The sequence below is a fragment of the Onthophagus taurus genome, chromosome 3 (genome assembly GCF_036711975.1).
Source record: "Onthophagus taurus isolate NC chromosome 3, IU_Otau_3.0, whole genome shotgun sequence".
Lineage (NCBI taxonomy): Eukaryota > Metazoa > Arthropoda > Insecta > Coleoptera > Scarabaeidae > Onthophagus > Onthophagus taurus.
Window position 1 is genome coordinate 7,873,986 of NC_091968.1, and position 21,013 is coordinate 7,894,998.

The following is a 21,013-nucleotide window of genomic DNA, read 5'->3' on the forward strand; positions in this document are numbered from 1 at the left end:
TCATAGTAGGTGGGTTGGATTTCATATTTGCATTATAGCATTACAAGTTCAGAAAATGTGTAAGCTACCAAGATGTCGACAATTTGATTTGGTTAACTCTCAGATTTGAATTTGTAATCTATTCGATTGCTGTTTATGTTTGGAAATGAATTAGTGTTAATATTTATGTCTCAAATTGAAGATAAAAGCTTCTACTTTAAGATGGTATATGATATTTGCGATGTTTCATTACAATTTTTTTTAGAAAAAAGTGTTTGAAGAAATGTTGTTGAAATTAGGATAAGTTTAATATTGTCAAAAAGTAAAAATTTCATAAAATGACTCCAAGCGTATTTTTAAGTCTTAGAAGATGGTTTATGTCTCAAATTAAAGATTAAAGCTCTTACTGTAAGATGGTATATGATATGTAGGGTATTTCATTAAAAATTTTCTTTAGAAAAAAGTGTTTGAAAAAATGTTGAAATTAGGTTCAGTTTAAAATTGTCAAAAAAGTCAAAATTTCATAAAATCACTTCAAGCGTATTTTTAAGACTTAGAAGATGGTTTATGTCTCAAATTGAAGATTAAAGTTTCTACTTTAAGATGGTGTATGATATGTATTGTATTTTATTAAAAAAAATTTTAGAAAAAAGTGTTTGAAGAAATGTTGAAATTAGGTTCACTTTAAAATTGTAAAAAAGTAAAAATTTCATAAAATCACGCCGACCGTATTTTTGAGACTTAGAAGATGGTTTATGTCTCAAATTAAAGATTAAAGCTTCTACTTTAAGATGGTATATGATATGTAGGTTATTTCATTAAAAAAATTTGTAGAAAAAAGTGTGTAAAGAAATGTTGAAATTAGGTTCAGTTTAAAATTGTCAAAAAAGTCAAAATTTCATAAAATCATTTCAAGCGTATTTTTAAGACTTAGAAAATGGTTTATGTCTCAAATTGAAGATTAAAGCTTCTACTTTAATATGATATATGATATGTAGAGTGCTTGATTATAATAATTTTTAGAAAAAAGGTTTTGAATAAATGCTGTTACGTTTAGGTTGTGTTTGATATTGTTAAAATATCATAAAATTAATCCGAGCTGAGTGTGCACCCCATACATTGGTTTTACAACGTGCACAAGTTGTCCTTGTTTTTCTGTCTTTTGAAGAACTGGTAGATGATTCAGCTTCTTCTTTTGCTTCTGGTTTATGTGGTCCTTGTATTCTGCTAGCTCTTTTCCTAGCTCAATTAGAAAATTTTCTACTCTTTTTTAAATCAAAAGCTGAATTAGGTTTCAAGAGCTTCCATAGTATGTATGCGTTTATGTCTATCATAAAAATGTTTTAACGATTAATTTATGGAACGTCACTAATATGTCAACATAATTGTATAACTTAATTCATTCGTGAATTCATAGTAGGTGGGATGGATTTCATATTTGCATTATAGCATTACAAGTTCAGAAAATATGTAAGCTACCAAGATGTCGACAACTTGGTTTGGTTAACTCTCAGATTTGAATTTACAATATATTCGATTGTTGTTTTAAATTTGGAAATGTATTAGTGTTAATATTTATCTCTCAAAAAATTTCTTAATGAAATACCATTAAGAAATTTTTTAGAAAAAAGTGTTTGAAGAAATGTTGAAATTAGGATAAATTTAAAATTGTCAAAAAAGCATTATTACATTGGACTTTTATTTAATTATTTAATTATGAAATATTTTATATTGCAAAATAAAATATTTACATAAAAGTAAAAGTGTTCACCCCATACATTGGTTTTACAACGTGCACAAGTTGTTCTTGTTTTTCTGTCTTTTGAAGAACTGGTAGATGATTCAGCTTCTTCTTTTGCTTCTAGTTTTTCGTGGTCCTTGTATTCTGCTAGCTCCTTCCATAGCTCATTTAAAAATTTTTCTCCTCTTTTTCAAATCAAAAACTGAATTAGCTTTCAAGAGCTTGCATAGTATATATGCGTTCATGGCGCTGATGAGACAAGAGGCAAGACAAGAGGCCATTTCCTCGTCATCCTTTTCACGGTGTATGATTGTGTCATTTTGTCCATGTAGTCCACACCACCCTTTATTTTATTGTAGTCAAGAATTACTTGAGGTTTCCTTTTTTGGCCATTATCAACATTTTTATCACTGTGCTGAGTATTCAGCAACATCGTCTGTAAAATGAAACTATGTGGAAAACACTTGATGATTTTTGGATGAAGATGGCAATTCGGGCTTATTTTTACGGATCGTATCAGCTAATGTTAGGTTTTTTGATAACAAATACTTTGCAAGATTGTACGAAGTAAAGAAATTGTCGCAGGTCATCTTCCTTCCAGAGTGTTCAATTTCTTCTGCTAAATGTTTTACAACCCTTTCACCTTGATTCTTGTCTCTTTCCTTAGGTACCTTGTTTGCCAGGATAAATTTCCAGTTTCCATGCATAGGTTGTTACGCTATTACAAATGGTCCAAAATTTTATTCCATATCGTCCAAGTTTTGATAGAATATATTGCCTAAAAGGGCATCTGTCTCTAAAAGTGACAAGCTGTTCATCAACCGTCATACACCAATTTGCCAATTTACACCAATCTCCTTTTTCTTCACCTTTCCGCTACATCGTCGAATCTATGTACACGAAGTATATTTTGAAATCTATTTCGAGCAATAATAGTACAAAAGATTTTTCTACCATTGTTGTTGCTCCAAAGTTGTGTTACATCCTCGTTATGGGATTTGTATACACCTATTAGTATCAAAACTCCAATAAATTTCTTCAATTCTTGCACATCCATTTTTATCAAATTTTTGCCGAAAACCACCTTTCTTTCTTTATTCGTCCACTTTAGGATAATTTCAAGAAGAGGTTTACGAAAATAAATCAAAAAAGAAGAAGCAAGTGTATCGATCTCGTGATTTGCAAACCTTGTTGGATCTGACTAAAATATGATTTTGGTACAAAACAACTTGTTTGTTCTGGGATATAAAAGAATTAGCCCCAGCCGGATTTGTGTTGTGGTCATCATCGCTGCTCTCAGCAGATTCTTGATTATCTGATTCTTCTGCTGTGCTTGTATCACCCCCATCGACGAGGCTGTCGTCTGAAGCTTTATATCCGCTATTATATTCATATTCGCTTATTTCTACGATCTATTTTCCGTAATGACTAAAACGCAAAGTATGTAGAAAATAGCCTCAATAAGAGATATAGAAATAACTGCCTGACAATTGATAAAAAATTATGCTAAAATGTCAAATCACGCACCACAACTGAACAAAATATAAATTTTGTCTTATTCATAGTAACAAAGTAACACTACACGGATTCGATTCGGAAGTACTAATGCATTGAAGAATTAGAAAACGATTTATGTATCAAATTGTAGATCAAAACAACTATTTTAAGATTATATGTGATATATAACAACGACGGCCAAACTGTGGCTCGCGGCTCTTCGATGATATTATTGCGGCTCAACTAACAATTTAAATAATAATAAACCTTCTTCGAAGAAAAAAAAAATGCCTGAACATTTGCAGAGCAAACGCCATTATTTGTGGCGAATAAAGAAACTATAAACTTCACTAAACGAGAAAAAATGAAAAATCTACGTCTTATACAGATTTCGGGGAAGAACCTTTTTTCCTTTTTTACACCAAACTCTTGCGGCTTCCAATATTTTCAGGTAGGTAACTACGGCTAATATTGCAAAAAGTCTGGCCAGTCCTGATATATAGAGTATTTCATTAAAAAAAATTTTAGAAAAATATATTTAAAGAAATGTTATTAAAATTTCCCCAACGCTTGACTTGATTGACACATATCAAACAACTTTGAACAAAAGTTACATAATTAATATCAAAGGATTCCCCTAGAACTTCCCAGTAACATAATATTTAAAAATAAAACCGTATCATGACATTGCAAAAATAATAAAATTGATTGGTAAATATTGTATATGTAGACTCATAGATTTACAAACCTTATTAATAATCAATTTCCACCTTACTACACTTAATCATTTCTCAAACGTTAATTCCAATCGTTTGAGTCAATTTCCGCGAATAAATTCCGTCTAGAAATTCCGCGATAAGTTTCGATAACCGCCCAGATTAAGGAATTCGAATCGTATCCTTAATAAATCCGATTGAAAATTACGAAATAGGCACTCGACTCGAAGTAAAACCCCGCCCCCTTCCGGTGAGGACAAGTACCTGGCGCCCCGCTTTCAGGGCGGGCGGCGCCTAAATTACGCCTGAAACTTGGAAAAGCCCCTCAATTACGATTCGATTTATCTAATTTGTCGAAACCATTCTATGTATTTTATTTGTATTTTTTTTACATTCCTTATCCGTGTCGATATATAAACGATGAACTTGATACCTGAGTAAGGTAGTTTATCGTGGATTCGTTTCCCGTTTCAGGTTGGTTGTCATCGTGGAGTTTGGTGGAGAATTTGGTACGGTGTCCACAGAGTGAATACGGATTGGACGATTCATGTGCTTTTTGGACCGGGGAAGGTACGAGGGTCTCCTTTAAACCCTCGACAAGTTAATCACCAGCCGGCCATTGGCTACTATGCAAATAGTACATTTTGTAGCTGCTCTGTCCGCGGTATGTATTAAAAATAATTATTTAACATATAACATTTTTTTTAAACACTAAAACTAGTCATCATTGACCAACCATTAGTTTATCTATATTAAATTCTTAAAAACTAAACACTAAAGTGAGTAATCTTCTAGTTTTTCACTATTTACTAATTTACTTTAATCTTCGTTGGACGTTTTCATTTTCAAAGAGAAGAGACACATTCGGATTATGTGGTTGTCAACTTTAGATTTATGTTTTTGTGCAAACCGCTTTATTTCGCTATATACATCAGTGATCACAAGATCCTTAAGAATATCTGTTTTCCTAACATACCATGGCGCATTCACGATGTTTCTCAAGATTTTATTTTGGAATCTTTTTATGGTTTCAATGTGGCATTTTTTGGCGCATCCCCTTAGTTGTATCCCGTACAGACATACCGGTTTGAAGATATGGTTGTACATATTAATATTTTATTGTCTATTGACATAACTTTGATTGTCTTCCAATTAACCAGCTATATTGTCTGTTTCTTATTCGCAGTTCTTCCAGTTTTATCTTTATATGTACCTCCCAGGTGATCCAGTTTTTTATCTAGCTGTATACCGAGATATTTTGTTGAGTTGTGAATGTTACCACCAATCACAACTCAATCAACTAATTTTTTGTTAGTAAAGTTAATATGAACGTTCATTAATTTTAATTTTCAATTTTCCCATTTTGCAGTTTGTTTGTGGCCTCTTGAGTATTATCACTCACTGTCATCATGGCTGTATCACCAGCGAATGTTACTATTGATATACCATTATCTTCTGGCAGAGCGTTTGTGTATACCAGTAATGCAAGTACACTACCTTGTGGAACACCAGCTGTTATCTGTTTTAAATCAGTAAATTCGTATTCTGTAATATAAGATTCTAGAACATCCACATACTGTTTTGGCAATAATTTACTAATTTTATGTATTAGGCCTTTAGACCATACATTATCGAATGCTTGGGCTACATCAACAAATATAGCAAAGCAAATTTGTTTATCAGATCAAATATTCTGTGTACTTGATCAATTGTACGATATTTTTCTCTAAAATTGATACTCAGGAATAAGTTGGTTTTGTTCTATTAATGGTGTAAGTCTTTTGAGGAACAGTTTTTCAAAAAGTTTTGAGATTACTGGAAGCAACGAGATTGTTCTGTATGAAGCCACATCATATGGTGATTTTTTTGGCTTAGATATCATAATTACCTCTGCAATTCTAATGCATTTATTAAATACGTTTGTTTTAAGATTGATTTTCTAGGTAGGTTTTTTAAGATTTCTCCTGTAATCAAGTCAAAAGCTGGTGTTTTCTTTGCACTTATATTCTTCCTAATTTCTTTAGCAACTTCATTTGGCGGTACATGTTTTATACGTTAGTATTAACATATTCTTTGATCTCTTCACAATCGGAGCTTACATCATTTGGCTGGAAAGTTTTTTCTAGATGGTTTGCAAATAATTCTGCTTTTTGTTTATTAGTTCTTGCCCACGTTCCATTATCAGTTCTGAGAGGTGGACTTTGAATAATAGGACGTTTGAGCTTTCTTGGCGGTTAACTCAGTAAGGTATTTCTTGACCGATTCTTCCATTATCTTCTTTATTATTACAATTTTCTTATTTCACCAATATTTCGCTTTATATTAAAGCTTCCTCAAGGGCGAGGTTACAAATTGCGATGAAACAAGCAAAACACAAAATTTTATGCGAACAATTCGACATGTTGTAACACGTGTGAAACAGCGAGAAGCGTCTATTATTGAATCAACTTTTATCGAATGGATATCTTGTCTGATGCCATGTTCTAGCTTTTCTTTTTTCTGCAACTAGTTTTCTAATTTCTTGAGGGTAATTGTTGCCAGCAGTTTTACGTGTCAATTCTATTTTATTCCATACTGCAATATATCGTACAAAGTTTTCCACTTCATTTTCCAGTTGTTCTTTAGTGTTCAGTTGAACGCTCAACCGGATTTTTCCTTCAAGTTCCAATCTAAAGCTGTCCCAATCCATTTTCAGTAATCTTTTCACTTAAAGTCAGTACCACTGCTGTATGATCCGAACCTAGGTCGTACTTATCATGCATTTCCAAAAAATTGGGTTAAAATTTCTTTGATATAAAGAGGTCTAATAAATTAGGTCTCTTATCCGCATCAGTAGGCCAGTAGGTTGGATTTCCTGATGATTGATAATTGACTTGAATCTCTTGAATGGCTTTCAGTAGTTCTTTCCCTTTTGTAGTTGTGACTTCTGATCCCCATTCTGTGTTTTTTGCATTAAAATCGCCACCAAAGATTATTGATTTTCACATCAACTACACACATCTGTATTTCCTCCTTTTGCAGGGGGACTTCTTCGTGGTGTTCGATATTTTCTCTTATAATTATTGCGCTTCTCTTGCTTTATTGCTGGGGCGGTTAACGTGGTATGTTTTGTAAAATCTTATATTAATCGTTTGTTGTTTTGTGAGATGTGTTTCTGTAATGAGTAAAATATCAATCAAATTTTGTAATGATAAGAAAGCTGCAATTGTTTCTTTATGCGTTAGAACACTATTAGCATTCCAGGTGGCTATCCTAACATCTCGTAGCATTGTAGGATAGTGCAGCAGGTTTGGTGTAAATACTTTCTAGTTTTTCGAGTCTTTTTGGTTATTGTTTCCGTTATATTAGGAGTGTGATGTGCTGTAAGTACAGCTCTGTTTTGATCTTGTTTACCTGATGTTGTTTGGAATTGTATTGGAAGTGAATTGTCTAGGTCTAGATTCTTGTGTATTTTGTTTAATAAGAATATTTCTTCTTTTTTGCAGTTCTTTATAGCTAGCTGGATGTTCTTCTGAACACTTACTACATTTTGGTTTTTCAGTTTTAGGTTTTTTGCATTCAACAGTAAGATGTTTACCAGCACATCTGACACATAGCTGACATCTTCGACATTGTGGAATTATTGCTTCTCAGTGGTTCTATCTGTACCACAGCATTATAGTATCTATCTAATAGCAAATATTTTTTTGTATTGTGGAAGGTAATCATAAATAGATTTAATAGCACTTATTGGAGAGTTTCACGTCTCTCATAGAAAGTAATTAAGTGTCAATTATTTAGAAAGTGATGTAAATGATTTAAGATAAAGATTGTTCGTGGTAGGTAAATTTTTTTCTTCATGTAGTAAGTTAATAGGTTGTTCTTTTCTCTTGTCTCAATAGGTGGTGGCGTTAAATCAATTTTATGAAAAAGAGATGCCGCCATCGATTGTGTGTTCTTATTAATCAGTGGTTTCGTGTTCTGGTCGCGAAGAGATTATATATCATCGCCCACGCGACGGTTCTTCGGCGTAACGTCGAGGGCGTGTTTCATCAATCGCGAGCGGAAATATTCGTTTTACGAGCGGCATAAATTTCTACGAACAATTCCCAGAGAGTCGGACCTAGTTCAAACGTTAAATTGCCTGTCGAGATTTATTAAAACGTTACTTTATATTTCTCTCCGGCTCCAAGAAGATTGTATAGCAGGACTATTAATCTTAAAAAAAAATCTATGGTTCACATAAACATAAATGAGTGCTCAATATTTTATAATTCTTTCAATATTTACTTCTTTTTCTCTAATACATTAAAAAAAGATTGTAATTTTGTTGTAGTAAGCTGAGAACATGTTAAGGGGCGTTTACACTTTACCTTTAAAGGGAACTAACCATGTAGTGGAAGTGTAGGAAGTTGTAAGTAGGCAATGAAGCGTGTAATGGCTTTTTGGAACTGTTTTGTTGTTGAACATTTCAATCACATACTACAATAAAGAGTTTGAAATAATTATTTTTTTGTGAATACTTAAAATTGATAAATGAAGATTTTAACTCTTCAACGACCATAACTCTTGGGTCATTTGTCTGGGTAACACCCTGTCGTTAGCTCCACGCGGATCGCCGATGAAGACGCCCCGATAGTAGGACCATTTATCAACTAAACTGATGCTCGTTTAAGATATTTATGTCGTTGCTCGCACGTTTTCGGTTGTTATGGTGTGGCGAAAAAATAAAGCTTAATTATAAAGGAGCCGTTTCGCCGCTCTCTGATTAATCCGTCAAAACGTAAACCGGCCGGTTAATTGGTCCGGTTATTTCGGTGATAACGTCCAAGATAACGGACCGACTCGCGGACGTATTTATTGCGTCTCGCCGCCGAGGTCCGATTCGCGAAAGAAGGGAACTTCAGAATACTCTATTTCATCCTCTCAAGATGCTATTTATAAACCGCCGTCTGAGTGTCGCGCATCCGAGAATAAACGGACGCAAAAATCGCTTTCGAAATAACTTATCGGGACACCGCGAAGAGAAGAAAGGCGAATAATTTACTTTGGTATATGTAGATATAGTACTACTAAGAAAGGGGAATCGGTTCATTGTCTCGCGATCAGCGTGCTGTTGAGATGAAGTAGGAGTTGTATGCAAAACGCGGCGACAATTTATGTGGGCGAAAAAAAGGGTGGACCCTATGCGGTAAATAAATCATAACCCGATTATGCAAAAGCCAGATGTAATTGCCAGTTCGATTTATCAAATTTTTAAGTGCATTTGAACAATTGTTATTATCAACCTTGTACAATAGTTGTCCTGTCAGGAATTTAAAAGAATGTTGTGTGAATGAACATTGTGAACATTCGTCTTCATCATTTGCAAAACATCTCATTTTGTTTGAATGGAATAGAAGATCTGATGAATACGATCCCATTGGAATTTTATAGAAAAAAATTTTTGAAATTCTTTTATGTCTCAAATTGAAGATTAAAGCTTCTACTTTTAGATGGTATATGATATGTGGGGTGTTTCATTAAGAATGTTTTTAGAAAAAAGTGTTTGAAAAAATATTGCTGAAATTAGATTGTTTGAAATTAATTGTCAAAAAAAGTAAACATTTCAAAATAGCACTCCAACCGTATTTTTGGGACTTAGAAGATGGTTTATGTCTCAAATTGAAGATTAAAGCTTCTACTTTATGATGGTGTGTGATATGTAGGGTATATCATTAAGAAAATTTTTAGAAAAAAGTCTTTGAAGGAATGTTGTTGAAATTAGGTTCAGTTTAAAATTGTCAAAAAAGTGAAAATTTCTTAACAGCACTCCGACCGTATTTTTGAAAATTAGAAGACGATTTATGTCTTAAATTGAAGATTAAAGCTTCCACTTTAAGATGATATATGATATGTGGGGTACTTCATTCAGAAATTTTTTAGAAAAAAGTGTTTGAAAAAATGTTGTTGCAATTAGGTTCAGTTTAAAATTGTTAAAAAAATTAAAAATTTCATAATAGCACTCCATGCGTATTTTTTTGACTTAGAAGATGGTTTATGTCTCAAATTGAAGATTAAAGCTGCTACTTTAAGATGGTATATGATATGTAGGGTGTTTCATTAAATTTTTTTTTAGAAAAAAGTGTTTGAAGAAATGTTGAAATTAGTTTCAGTTTAAAATTTTCAAGAAAGTAAAAATTTCATAACTATGCTCCATGCGTATTTTTGAGACTTAGAAGATGATTTATGTCTCAAATTGAAGGTTAAAGCTGGTACTTTAAGGTGGTATATGATACGTAGGGTGTTTTATTAAGAAATTTTTTAGAAAAAAGTGTTTGAAGAAATGTTGAAATTACTATTGGTACCATTGGTAACATATAAAGGAAAGGAGAGATTTAGAACTATTGGTAACAGCAAAATTAGTATTTTATTTATAAATGTCAAAATAGTGATAATATTATTAACAAAAAATTAAAGGGGAAAGATGAGCCTGCTTATTTTTAACAAGTGTTTAAATTCGTGGTTGAATTGATGACAGAGCCACGCGAAATGGATCATGAATACTATTTCTATATTTTGTTTTAATAACACTCATTATTGAAAATTCTTCCTCACAGAGGTAAGTCGTGTAAAAAGGAAGTAGTTTTTTCATGGCAATGTTTGAAAGCTCAGGATATTCTGTTTTAACTTATAACCAAAAAGATGCAAGTGATTTATTATCATCTTCGAAGCTTGCTTTTAAGCCTTCGTCAGCGACGAGTTCCAACAATTTGTTTTCTATGACAACTGATAAATCGCCTTTTATTGCAATGAAAGGATTTCATACGCATACATTTCCTTTTCGTGGATTTTCTTCTACCATGAAGTAAAATTCGAAACGTTCTTCCAATTTCGACAAATTTTCACTAATAACTTTTCTTAGAGACATAACATCAAGCTCTTCTCCTGTATCGTGGATGAATGTCTGTAAGTTGTCAAACATGCCATAATACTTTCTTAATAAACGATCTTTCCATGCTTTAAGTTATCGTTTCTGTCCATCGAATTGGCTGCAGTGGTAAAACATGAAATCATCCTACCTTGCATCAACGTATTAAGATCATTAAAGATGGCAAAAATGTCAGCCAAATAAGCGAGCTTGGCCACCCAATTTACATCAAGGAAAAATTGGGCCGAATTTAGTTTTTTGCTCTGAAGGAACTCCGATAGTTCGTTCCGAAGCTCGAATACCCTTGAAACGACTTTTTCTTTGGACAACCAACGCACCTCAGCATGTAACAAGAGCTGCTTATGATCAGCTCCCATTTCATCGCATAATACAGCAAATAACTGCGAGTTTAAAGCATTTGCCTTAATATAATTAACAATCTTCACGACCTCGACAAGCACATAGTTTAATTCTGGGGATATTTTCTTTGTTACCAGATTTTCCCAGTGAATGAAGCAGTGTGTCGAGTTGCATTCAGGTGCAAGCTTTTTAATCTGTGTAACTACTCCAGAATGTCGTCCCATCATTGCAGCAGACCTATCATGAGCGAGGTCGAGAATTCGACGAGCCATTTGAGAGTGGTACTTGTACCACTTTCTTTGCGGCCTGCTCTCCCAGCATTTCGAAGCAAACATCTTTAATACAGCCGGCCACTAGTCCCTTACCTATTGTGTATGGCTTTTTTGCTTTAGCAATTTGAAGAGCAACTTTGTTAGAAGTTTCCAGTGTAGCAATATTTATGTGTGACAACTGAAGTATCTGTTTTTGCCTTAAATAAAATTAAATTGCCGTAAATGCTTTAAGGCAATGGTTTTTGATATAACTACACAAAATCAAACAATATCAGTTTTCAAAGTGTACCAATACGTAATTGAAAATGGAAAAAAAACGCTCGATGTCACTATTATAAGATTCACTTTCACTACTATCATTTAAGCTACATTTAATCATTTTTTTAACTTCTGATGGCAAAGTGGATGATACGAGTAACAGGTGGATTGTCTGTATTGCTTTGAATCTTTATCTCGTAATTCCTGTTCCTCTTCGAACATTTGTGCGATAAGTAAAACCGATTTTTTAATTAGATCTGCTCCATGAAGTAATATGTTATGTAAACTTTGTGGCATATAATACCAAGGATACAAATTAACATACATCCTTGCAGTATCTATACAATAAGATTTGAAAAGTACACTATTTACTTTGAAACCACAGGAAATGGTAATTAAAATGGTACTTATTCATTTTATAAAATTTTCATTCACTCCTGTGATTTCAGAAGCTAATTCAGGACTTCTGAAAAAAACTCTAGCTGTATTGCTGTCATTGGTTGTCCCAAAACCTGGCTTAGGCATATCAACCAGAATACCCATGTTACGAAGAAATTTTTCTTGTATTTCTTTCTGCCTTGTTTCTAGTTTTCCCTTATCTCCTTTCCTTATTTGCCATTTACATATCTCAGTATCAGATAACCAGCTACAAATTTTACCATCAATCATGGTTAAAGAAAATAAGGAATAACAGGGTATCAGATTTGCTTGAAATTCAGTAGTCATCGGAGAAATTTTAATTTTTGACAAATTCCTTCGTTTCTTTATGAAAAATTATTTTTACTGGTCGACGGTATTTTATTGACGAAGTAGATTCATTTTGCCAAATAACAAATTTCTGTTTATCTTCAAATACAGTTATGATTCATAATAGCACTATAGAAACTAAAACAAAATTGAGTCATCATTTTCTTCGTGTTCAAAAATCTGTTTATAACAACTTTGTCCCGCTGCACCATCACAAGACTACTTGAAATATATATAGCCAATGATTTCTCCAGGTTCATTATTATATTAAAAATTGAAAAATGTAATATTATTATGATGAAAATTTATTGATAAATTTCAGTGCTACAATATTGTTTCGACTCCAACGAATGAGTCGTCTTCAGGCACGACTGTAAAATTAAATTATAAAATAATAAAATCTTAATTAAAGAAAAATTATAATAAAATATTTACTGACGTAAATTTAGGGGCAAAAACTTGCGTAAGTTGGAATGGTAACAAAAATCTTCAGTAAAATAGCAAAATGTTGCAGAGCGAAAGAAAGAGAAAATTCAAAATATTCTAACAAAATTGAAAATATTACAAGTTAAATTTTAAAGGGTTATATTTTAAAAAATGAATTAAAGTGAAAAGATAATGAAAATTTGAACGATATAATAAAAATTTGGAAAGTTTTCGAAAAAAGATATAAAAAAAGCAAAATGTAGCAGATCGAACGATTGAATTGAACTAAAAATCTACTCAAAAATGTAACATGCGCATGTTTTAATTGATTAAAATAAAATTAAAGAATTCTGAGGATTAAAATGAATGAGAATAGAAAATTAAAAACGTAAACATAAAAATTAAGAGTAATCACCTAATGCGTGTATTCTTCACCATGTTATGTTGTGGAGAGAAAGATTAATAAGAACAGGTTAATAAAACATTTAGAAATAAAAATTCATTACGAATGCGAACTTGACAAAATACAATTTACTGTGTAACAGGCCAACACTTCATATGGAGATTTAAAAAATTAAATAAATTTCAGATAGAATCTATGGTTATTGAAATTAGTGACATCATTTAAAATTAAATCAGGAAATGTTTTTTTATATAGGTTGATGTACATTTGTTCATAAAAATCCATAAACTTTGATTTTTTAAAATTTTTTATAATATTGATATTAGGGTGTGGTGAATGGTTTTTTGAAATTAAATGTTTGTAAAAGGCTGAATTTTCTTTTTTTATGTGTTCTTTGTATCTTATATTGATGTTGCGTCCTGTTTGTCCGATGTAAAAACATTCGCATTCATTACACTAGCTTTTATATATGCCACTTTTCTCCTTTTGCTTAAATCTGTGTTTATTGTTAATTAAAATTTTACTTATGTTATTAGAATTTGAAAATGCGAGTGTAATATTAAATTTATTAAGGTTATTTTTGAAAAGATATTGTAAATTGAGGTGAAAAGGGACCTTTATGTAAAAAGCATTCAACTTAGTGGCTGGAAAAATTAATTTGATTATATTATTTCTATGAAGTTTGTTGTAAAAACTTTGTATTTCGTCGATGTTAAAACTGTTCCTCAAACCAATCTGAGCAATCCTACGTATTTCTTCTGTAAAGTTACCTTTATTAAGGCCCACTTTTACCATCCTCCTGATAAACTATCTAGAGGATAGTTGCCATGGTTACGGCGGTTTTAAGCGCTCTCATTGGCTAAGAACTGGATTTATCTATCGGATAAATTTATCAGGAGGTGGTAAAAGTGGGCCTAAGAGGTGTTCGTACAGCTCGTCTGAAGAAAAAGTTGAATGCCGCACCCTTGTAATTATAACAACTATATGAATGTTTAGGAATGATACAGTCAGTACTGGTTGAAATATATGTTCATTCTTCTAATAATACTACCACTATTTGTGATATGTTCAAGCACTTAATTTTGAACGGAAAGTAGTCTTTGGATTGTATATTTAACTAACGATTGGAGCTTAACCTCGGCTGAAATTTCAGTAATTATTGTTTTTTTGCAAGCAGTAATGCATTATAATTGTGGTAAATGTTTGTATTATGAGATTTGGTCATTTGTTGTACAGCAATATATTTCCGAGTCATTCTTTGAGATAAATATCTTTTTAATACGATGGTTATCAAATTAATGATTAAAGATATACTTAAAAATGATATATCATATATAGGATGTTTGATTAGAAAAATTTTAAGAAAAAAAGTGATTAAAAACATTTTGCTGAAATCTTTCCAAATCAAGTTTTCTTTACATCCATACAGTTAATGAAACAATATCCAAATCAGATTATAACAGTTAAAAATTTAATCCATTAATTGTATGATCTGGTTAAGTGATTGAGAATTGAGGTAATGAAGCAATGTAGTACTGTATTGGAATCAGAATACCGTTAATTCTTGCCAGAAATCTAGATCAATAATATGAATTAACATTCAGAGGATCGCCGACGCCAAATATTTTAGTAAAATAGTTTGTTGCTGGATTAAAGATAACGGATTTATGTTTAACAAGTTGGTGAAATATTCAAATAGCAATAAAAATCATAATAAGTAATGGCACATCTCAAGCTATAAAGAATAATAAAATAACTGCGATTTATAAGCGCCACGTATTGAGTTACTTCCTCGTCGGATTCTGTAAAGTGACGGTTAACATACCGTTAGTCATGAAATGCCCATCTGCGAGACATTTACTTGGTGATTTGAAACTCATAAATCATCAAATGTGATAAGCACTCAATATATTCTCGATGCACATATTTGTTGTGTAAAACTTAACATTCTCTATATAAACAGTTTTGTTTGGCAGATGTTGAATTGACTTATACACACTTCATTACACTCTCCTATGCAAAGTTTTTGGACTTATTCAATTTCAATTTTCTCCAATAAGGAATAGTCAATATAACGGGGTAAGAAGACCTTTGACATCTTGGAAAACCTCTTAAATAATAATTTCAGAATCTTTCTAACAAGTTAACATATTAAATCTTCTTTTGAAAATGATAAATTATTAAAGATTAAAGTCTCTCTACGTTGTTGTAATAATTTGTCAGCATCTATCCTTGGGTTAAGGAAAATATGCACGCACGCATCTTAAGACGTAAAATCCTTTAAGTCGGTTCTTCTCGCGGACAGGTGTACTACCAACGCAGAATGAAAATAAGGTAAAAGGAGGAGAAATAAAAGGAATAAAAAAAATGCAACCAGCTACGACCCAGCCTGATTTATCTGCGATGGTGCGCGCACCTCTTGAAAACTCTCTAAGCGGTTTCGCGGCACTTTGCCCATTACAAATCGCTTCAGGCATCGTACCGAAGTCTCTAAAGTGCCCATTATTAGCTATTTAACGCGGAAAACGGCGCGGAGCACGTATAGATATGCATCAACTTGCGAAGAGATAGTCTTGGAATTCTAATTATGATATAGAAGAGAGAATAAGAAACAGAAAGATTTAATAGGGGGTGATGGTAAAGGAAGAAATTTGTCTTTTAACTTATTTATTGGTAATATCTTGTTAACGTATTTGAAATATTACTTATTAATATTTCTCGGATTGTGGTACGTTCACCCGCGTTGTGCAACGGCGGCGGCGGTGTGTAATTTAATAACTTCTATGCGCGATTTTAAAAGGCGTTGGTAACCGTTTATAGACACCGATTTTCCACCATCCAACTCGATTGTATAATAAATCGGAAATTTGTATGTATGTGAGTATGAGAAATCTAGAAAGTTGACTTCGGGAAGATATTAATGTTTAAATATTTTGTAATTACGACATTTTCGCTTAACATTTACTTAAAATGTAATACTAAATATTACATAAATCAAATATTTCTTTAATAAATTTCAAATTATTTGATTTGAAATGTTGTATATTGTGATAAATTATTATTTACGATACCGCATTGAAAAAATTTATTCTAATTGGTTTAGAAAGGTGGGTAATATTAATCCAATTTGAAATAATTGGGACCTTAAAAGCCAATAATTTCAATCTAATCAAATAAATCTAATTCAAATTAACCTATATAAATTTATTGATATTTGATCTTAAAAGTATTTCTTATAGCGTTGTAAAACAACGTGTAGTTATATGGTTAATCGTTTCGAATCGGATCGGATACAATAAAAAAGCCGCAAACATTATGGCCGAAACGTGACTGGCACGTCATAAACTCTCGCAGTGCGGATTCCTTGGTGGTCTTCGTCGGGTGGAGACCTCCGGGCGTTAATTGTCACTCGGGAGGCGTCCGGAATCAATCGATAACAAGTGCTGTCAGGCGACCATCGTCTGCGGGGGACCACCGTGGCACTACCGTATTTTACGTCGTCGTTGAGACCCGTTCAGACCCGTTGGGGTAATTCTAGAAGAGAATCGCCTTCTTCTGGTCCATCGGTTACGTCGGGCCGTGGGGGCATTCTCCAGTCACGCGGGCCTTTATTGTCTTCCGGAATAGGATCCGAGACGCCGAGAAGTGCTCCGGTGTCCGGTTTCTAGAGATTTACTATGAGAAACTGGCGAGTAATTGGTCTGCGTGCCGACAGATTTACGTCTAGTACCTTCGAGACGGAATCAAAAACATTTTGTAGTAGTTGTACTACCTCCTTCTTGGGTATTCAAGATATTTCTCTATCCTAACCGGGAGATAGTAATGAAGAAGTTGATTCAACAACTGTTTGTTTTCAAAATGGTTTTGTATTAGAAATGTTATGCCTAAAACCAGTACAACGATGGCAACAAACTTTTACACGTAATTTGCTATCTACTTTCTTAGCTGATATTTTCCTTACCATTAGAGATAGCAAAAAACTAAATCCGCCATTTAAAAGCTTGATTCTTTCTCTATCGTTTTAGCCACTTTTAAATCTTGTTAGTTGAGTATGACAGAAACGTTTTTTGGCTAAAAACTACTAAATTCACACGTTTTAATCACTTTTGACCAAAAACATGTGCAAACGCGTGGTCGCCGCGTGTTATACACCATTAGAAAGAGCAGAAAATTTTCGATAAGATAGATATACTTCTATAGTTTTCTCCCTATTAAATAACAAAGTTGTTTAGAGGAAGAGCAATTCAGCGTTTCTGTGTGTAGAGCTGTATATTAAGGGTGATTTAAGCATGACACCGATAGATATTGACCGACGAAAACCCGAATTAAGATAGTTGACGGAGCGCTCTTTCTGATTGCGATAACAGTTTTTTAAAATTCGGTTTGAAAACAATTGCACAAGGGCTTGAACTGTGATAATTTTTAGGTACATATATACATACAGTACAGAGCGGTGTTTTTTTTATTGATCTTAGTATGAACTTATCGGCAACCCGGTTTTAGATAGAGAAAGAATTAAGCTTTCAAATGGTGCATTTAGTTTTTCGCTATCTCTAATAGTAAGGAAGATATCAGCTAAGAAAGTAGATAGGAAATTACGGGTAAAAGTTACTTTCTGGGAGGTTTGTTGGCATCCTCGCACGCGTATACCTAACGTAGTTTTGATTAACCTCTCCCTCTCTACGGGAGATACTTACTGCTATCAATTCTCCATCCATCTGATTCCCTCCGCCCTCACCCCCAACACCGGTCTCCAATTCATCACCTCCTGCCTCAACTCACTACACTTCACCAGCAGATGGTGAATCCTCATCTTCCATCCAATATCTGTTGGCCCTTTCTTCATTCCCACACCTAAGCCTGGCTACCAACCTCTTCCCCTTCTCATCCCCTCATACTTATCTCATAAAGAGCTTACTTAACTGAGCAAATGAGAATCGGGAGCACTCAAAATTTGTGGAGGGAGCTGCTCAAGTTGAACGTTTACAATAAAAAAAAACCCTGCCCACCGACGAGTCTGAGACTGTCTTTTATGTTATGCTAATAATGTCAGACCTAGTGTGAAAAATTTCAATTTCCAAAAAGTAAATGAATCTAAGATCAATATTATCTTGACGAGGATGTCGAGTCAGGTGTCAGGAATTGATAGTATAAGCCTTAGGATGCTGGGTTTCTGTTGTCCACACCTAACTCCCTTCCTCCTGCATGTAACTAACTTTTGTCTTTCCTGAGAAATGGAAATCTGCCAAAGTTGTTCCTATGCCTAAATCATCAACTGCTTCTTCCTTCTCGGATGTGAGGCCAATTAGTATTTTGAGTACTTTGTCGGGAATTTTGGAAAGGATCGTGGCGGAACAAATACGTTTCAACGCTTCAGGATTTAGGCCTGGATATAGTTGTGCAACCCCACTATCGACAATTATTGATGATATTATGTCTGCAACAAACAATGGCGCGGCTACTGTTTCGGTTTTACTTGACTTCTCTAAATCGTTTGACACTATCAATTTCTCTTAGCAATTCTTCATTATATTGGGTTCAATAATACAAGCTTAAATTTTTTTTTGAATTATTTGTGCGGGAGAAGTCAGTATGTAGTTATTGATAATGATGTGTCGGATCCAGCCGTATTGAGGTTTGGTGTGCCTCTACATTGGGTCCCCTTTTGTTCACTATCTATACGTCTCAAATGTTGATCTTTGACCGCTTCTGCTCAAAATTTCATATCTATGTGGATAACACACAACTTTACCACAGCTTTAACTCAAATAATGTGCTAGAGTCTGTTGCAGATGTAAACAGTAATTTAGATAAATTTTTAAATGTTACTAAAAAACATGGTCATTTGTTAAATGGGAATAAATCGGTCTACATGGTATTCGGGGGTAGGGAATCCAAGGCGTTTGTCAGCAATATGGCCCATATCTTTATAGATGGAATTGAATTGGAGAGGAGGGTCTGTGTCAAGAATCTTGGCGTTTACATTGACGACAGCTTAAACTTTACCCTTAACACAAGGGAACTGATCAGGAGGCATGCTTACGCAAAATTGAAAATGCTGTTTGCTCATAGAGAAGTCTTGAACGTCGATATTAAAAAAAATCTTTGTGAGTTTGTAATTTTATCCAATTATACATACTGTGACACAATTTACGGCCACTGCCTGTTGACTGCTTACGCGCGACGTATTCAGAATTCTTGTGTTAGTTTTATATTTGGAATACGCCGACGTATTACTACGTACGGCTAGTATCGTAGGAGTATCCTATAAGCTAGGGGAGTTGAATTGGCTGATTATGTCAAGTCGTCGTCAGTTACATTTTGGTTGTTTTTTTTTATAAAATTACGTCAAGTAAGCTACCACCTTACCTCACCAACGAAATTACTTACAGAACGGACATTCATAATCCGTAATGTACCGTACCCAACTGTTCAAGAGGTCTTTTAGTTATAACGCGGGATGTGTTTTGAATACATCCAAACAATTCTTGACTACTCATTAAAACCAAAAAAGCCAAAGTCAAATGAACATTAAAGATGGATGAAGAGTTAAGAACTTAAAACGTATATGGCATTGTTATTATTATGATATGGTACTTTGGTAGCCCCTCTACTACAATTTCATTACATTCTGGATTGTACCTGCTTTTCGTTATCGCCGTCCTTCTCTCTTGCATTCCCACATCCATGTCTCTGCTCTCCAATTGTTTCCACATCTCAATCCTCAATCCACTGGCTCAACCCAAACCTACTCAAACCAACCCAACGCAACCTAATCCAATTCAACCCAACCCAACTTATCTTTCAACAATTCTTCTTCTTTCAATCCTCAATCTTTTTCCTGTTCACTTTTTCCGTTGAATACCACACCCTTCTGTAGTATTCCTCCCTTTCTTGCTGCCCATAACGCCCCTTACTTGCCTCAATCTGTCTGTAGCACTCCCCCAAGATTTTTACAATGCTCTCTACCTTCCACCCTCTTCTCAAAACGCACCTCTCGCTTACCCGCCTCCATCCTCACCTGATCTACCTTCATTTTTTCCCTGACCATATATCCCGGAGTCTTTCTAGCCAACCCCAACATCCATCTCCGGTACCTGGTCTACACATCCTCTAAGAACCCTTGCTCCTACCATCCCCATATCTAACTTTTTTACTTTTTTTATAATTGGCGCAATTAAAAAAGAACCTTGACTAGAAAAGATATCTAATATCTACTTTTAGATATTATAAGATCACAGTATTAAAATCTTATTGCTATACTAAAATTAAGACATTGTTAAGGCATATTCCTGGTTATTTTCTGATTGTGGCAGTATGGTGTTGAAAGATGGGTTGGGTTGGGTTGAATTGAGTTCGGTTGGGTTGGGTTGGCATCATAGACGTACTCCACAGACTCTATAGAAAACCCTAAATCTAATTCAACAGCTTCTGCATGCGTTGTTTAGAGTTGAACCATCCGTTTGATTTTGAGAGATTGAAGACTTCTCTTCAATAACGTTGTTTGGATTAAGTTTTTATTGGTAAAGGAGAAAAAGAAAAAGTGGAATGATTTTTTAATTTTTCTACTTACTTTTTTATAATTGGCTTAATTAAGAAAGAATCTTGGCTAGAGAAGATATCTATTATCTACATTTAGACATTATAAGATCACAGTATTAAAATCTTATTGCTATACTAACTTTAAGACATTTTTAAGGCATTTTCCTAGTTGTTTTCTGATTG

At 33.6% G+C, this 21,013-nt stretch overlaps 2 protein-coding genes across 5 annotated transcripts in view; both read left to right on the plus strand.

The window, feature by feature from the left end:
• Positions 1-21,013, plus strand: part of LOC111417220 (uncharacterized) — a 124,394-nt gene that overhangs the window by 99,451 nt on the left and 3,930 nt on the right. For both annotated transcript variants that reach the window (XM_071194806.1, XM_071194807.1), the window contains exon 3: positions 4,408-4,597. In XM_071194806.1, coding sequence (XP_071050907.1) covers positions 4,562-4,597 — 36 coding nt within the window. In that variant the 5' untranslated portion in view covers positions 4,408-4,561. The remainder of the gene's footprint in view (positions 1-4,407; positions 4,598-21,013) is intronic.
• LOC111417579 (uncharacterized) overlaps positions 1-21,013 on the plus strand; it is a 245,495-nt gene that overhangs the window by 98,406 nt on the left and 126,076 nt on the right. The window lies entirely within an intron of this gene.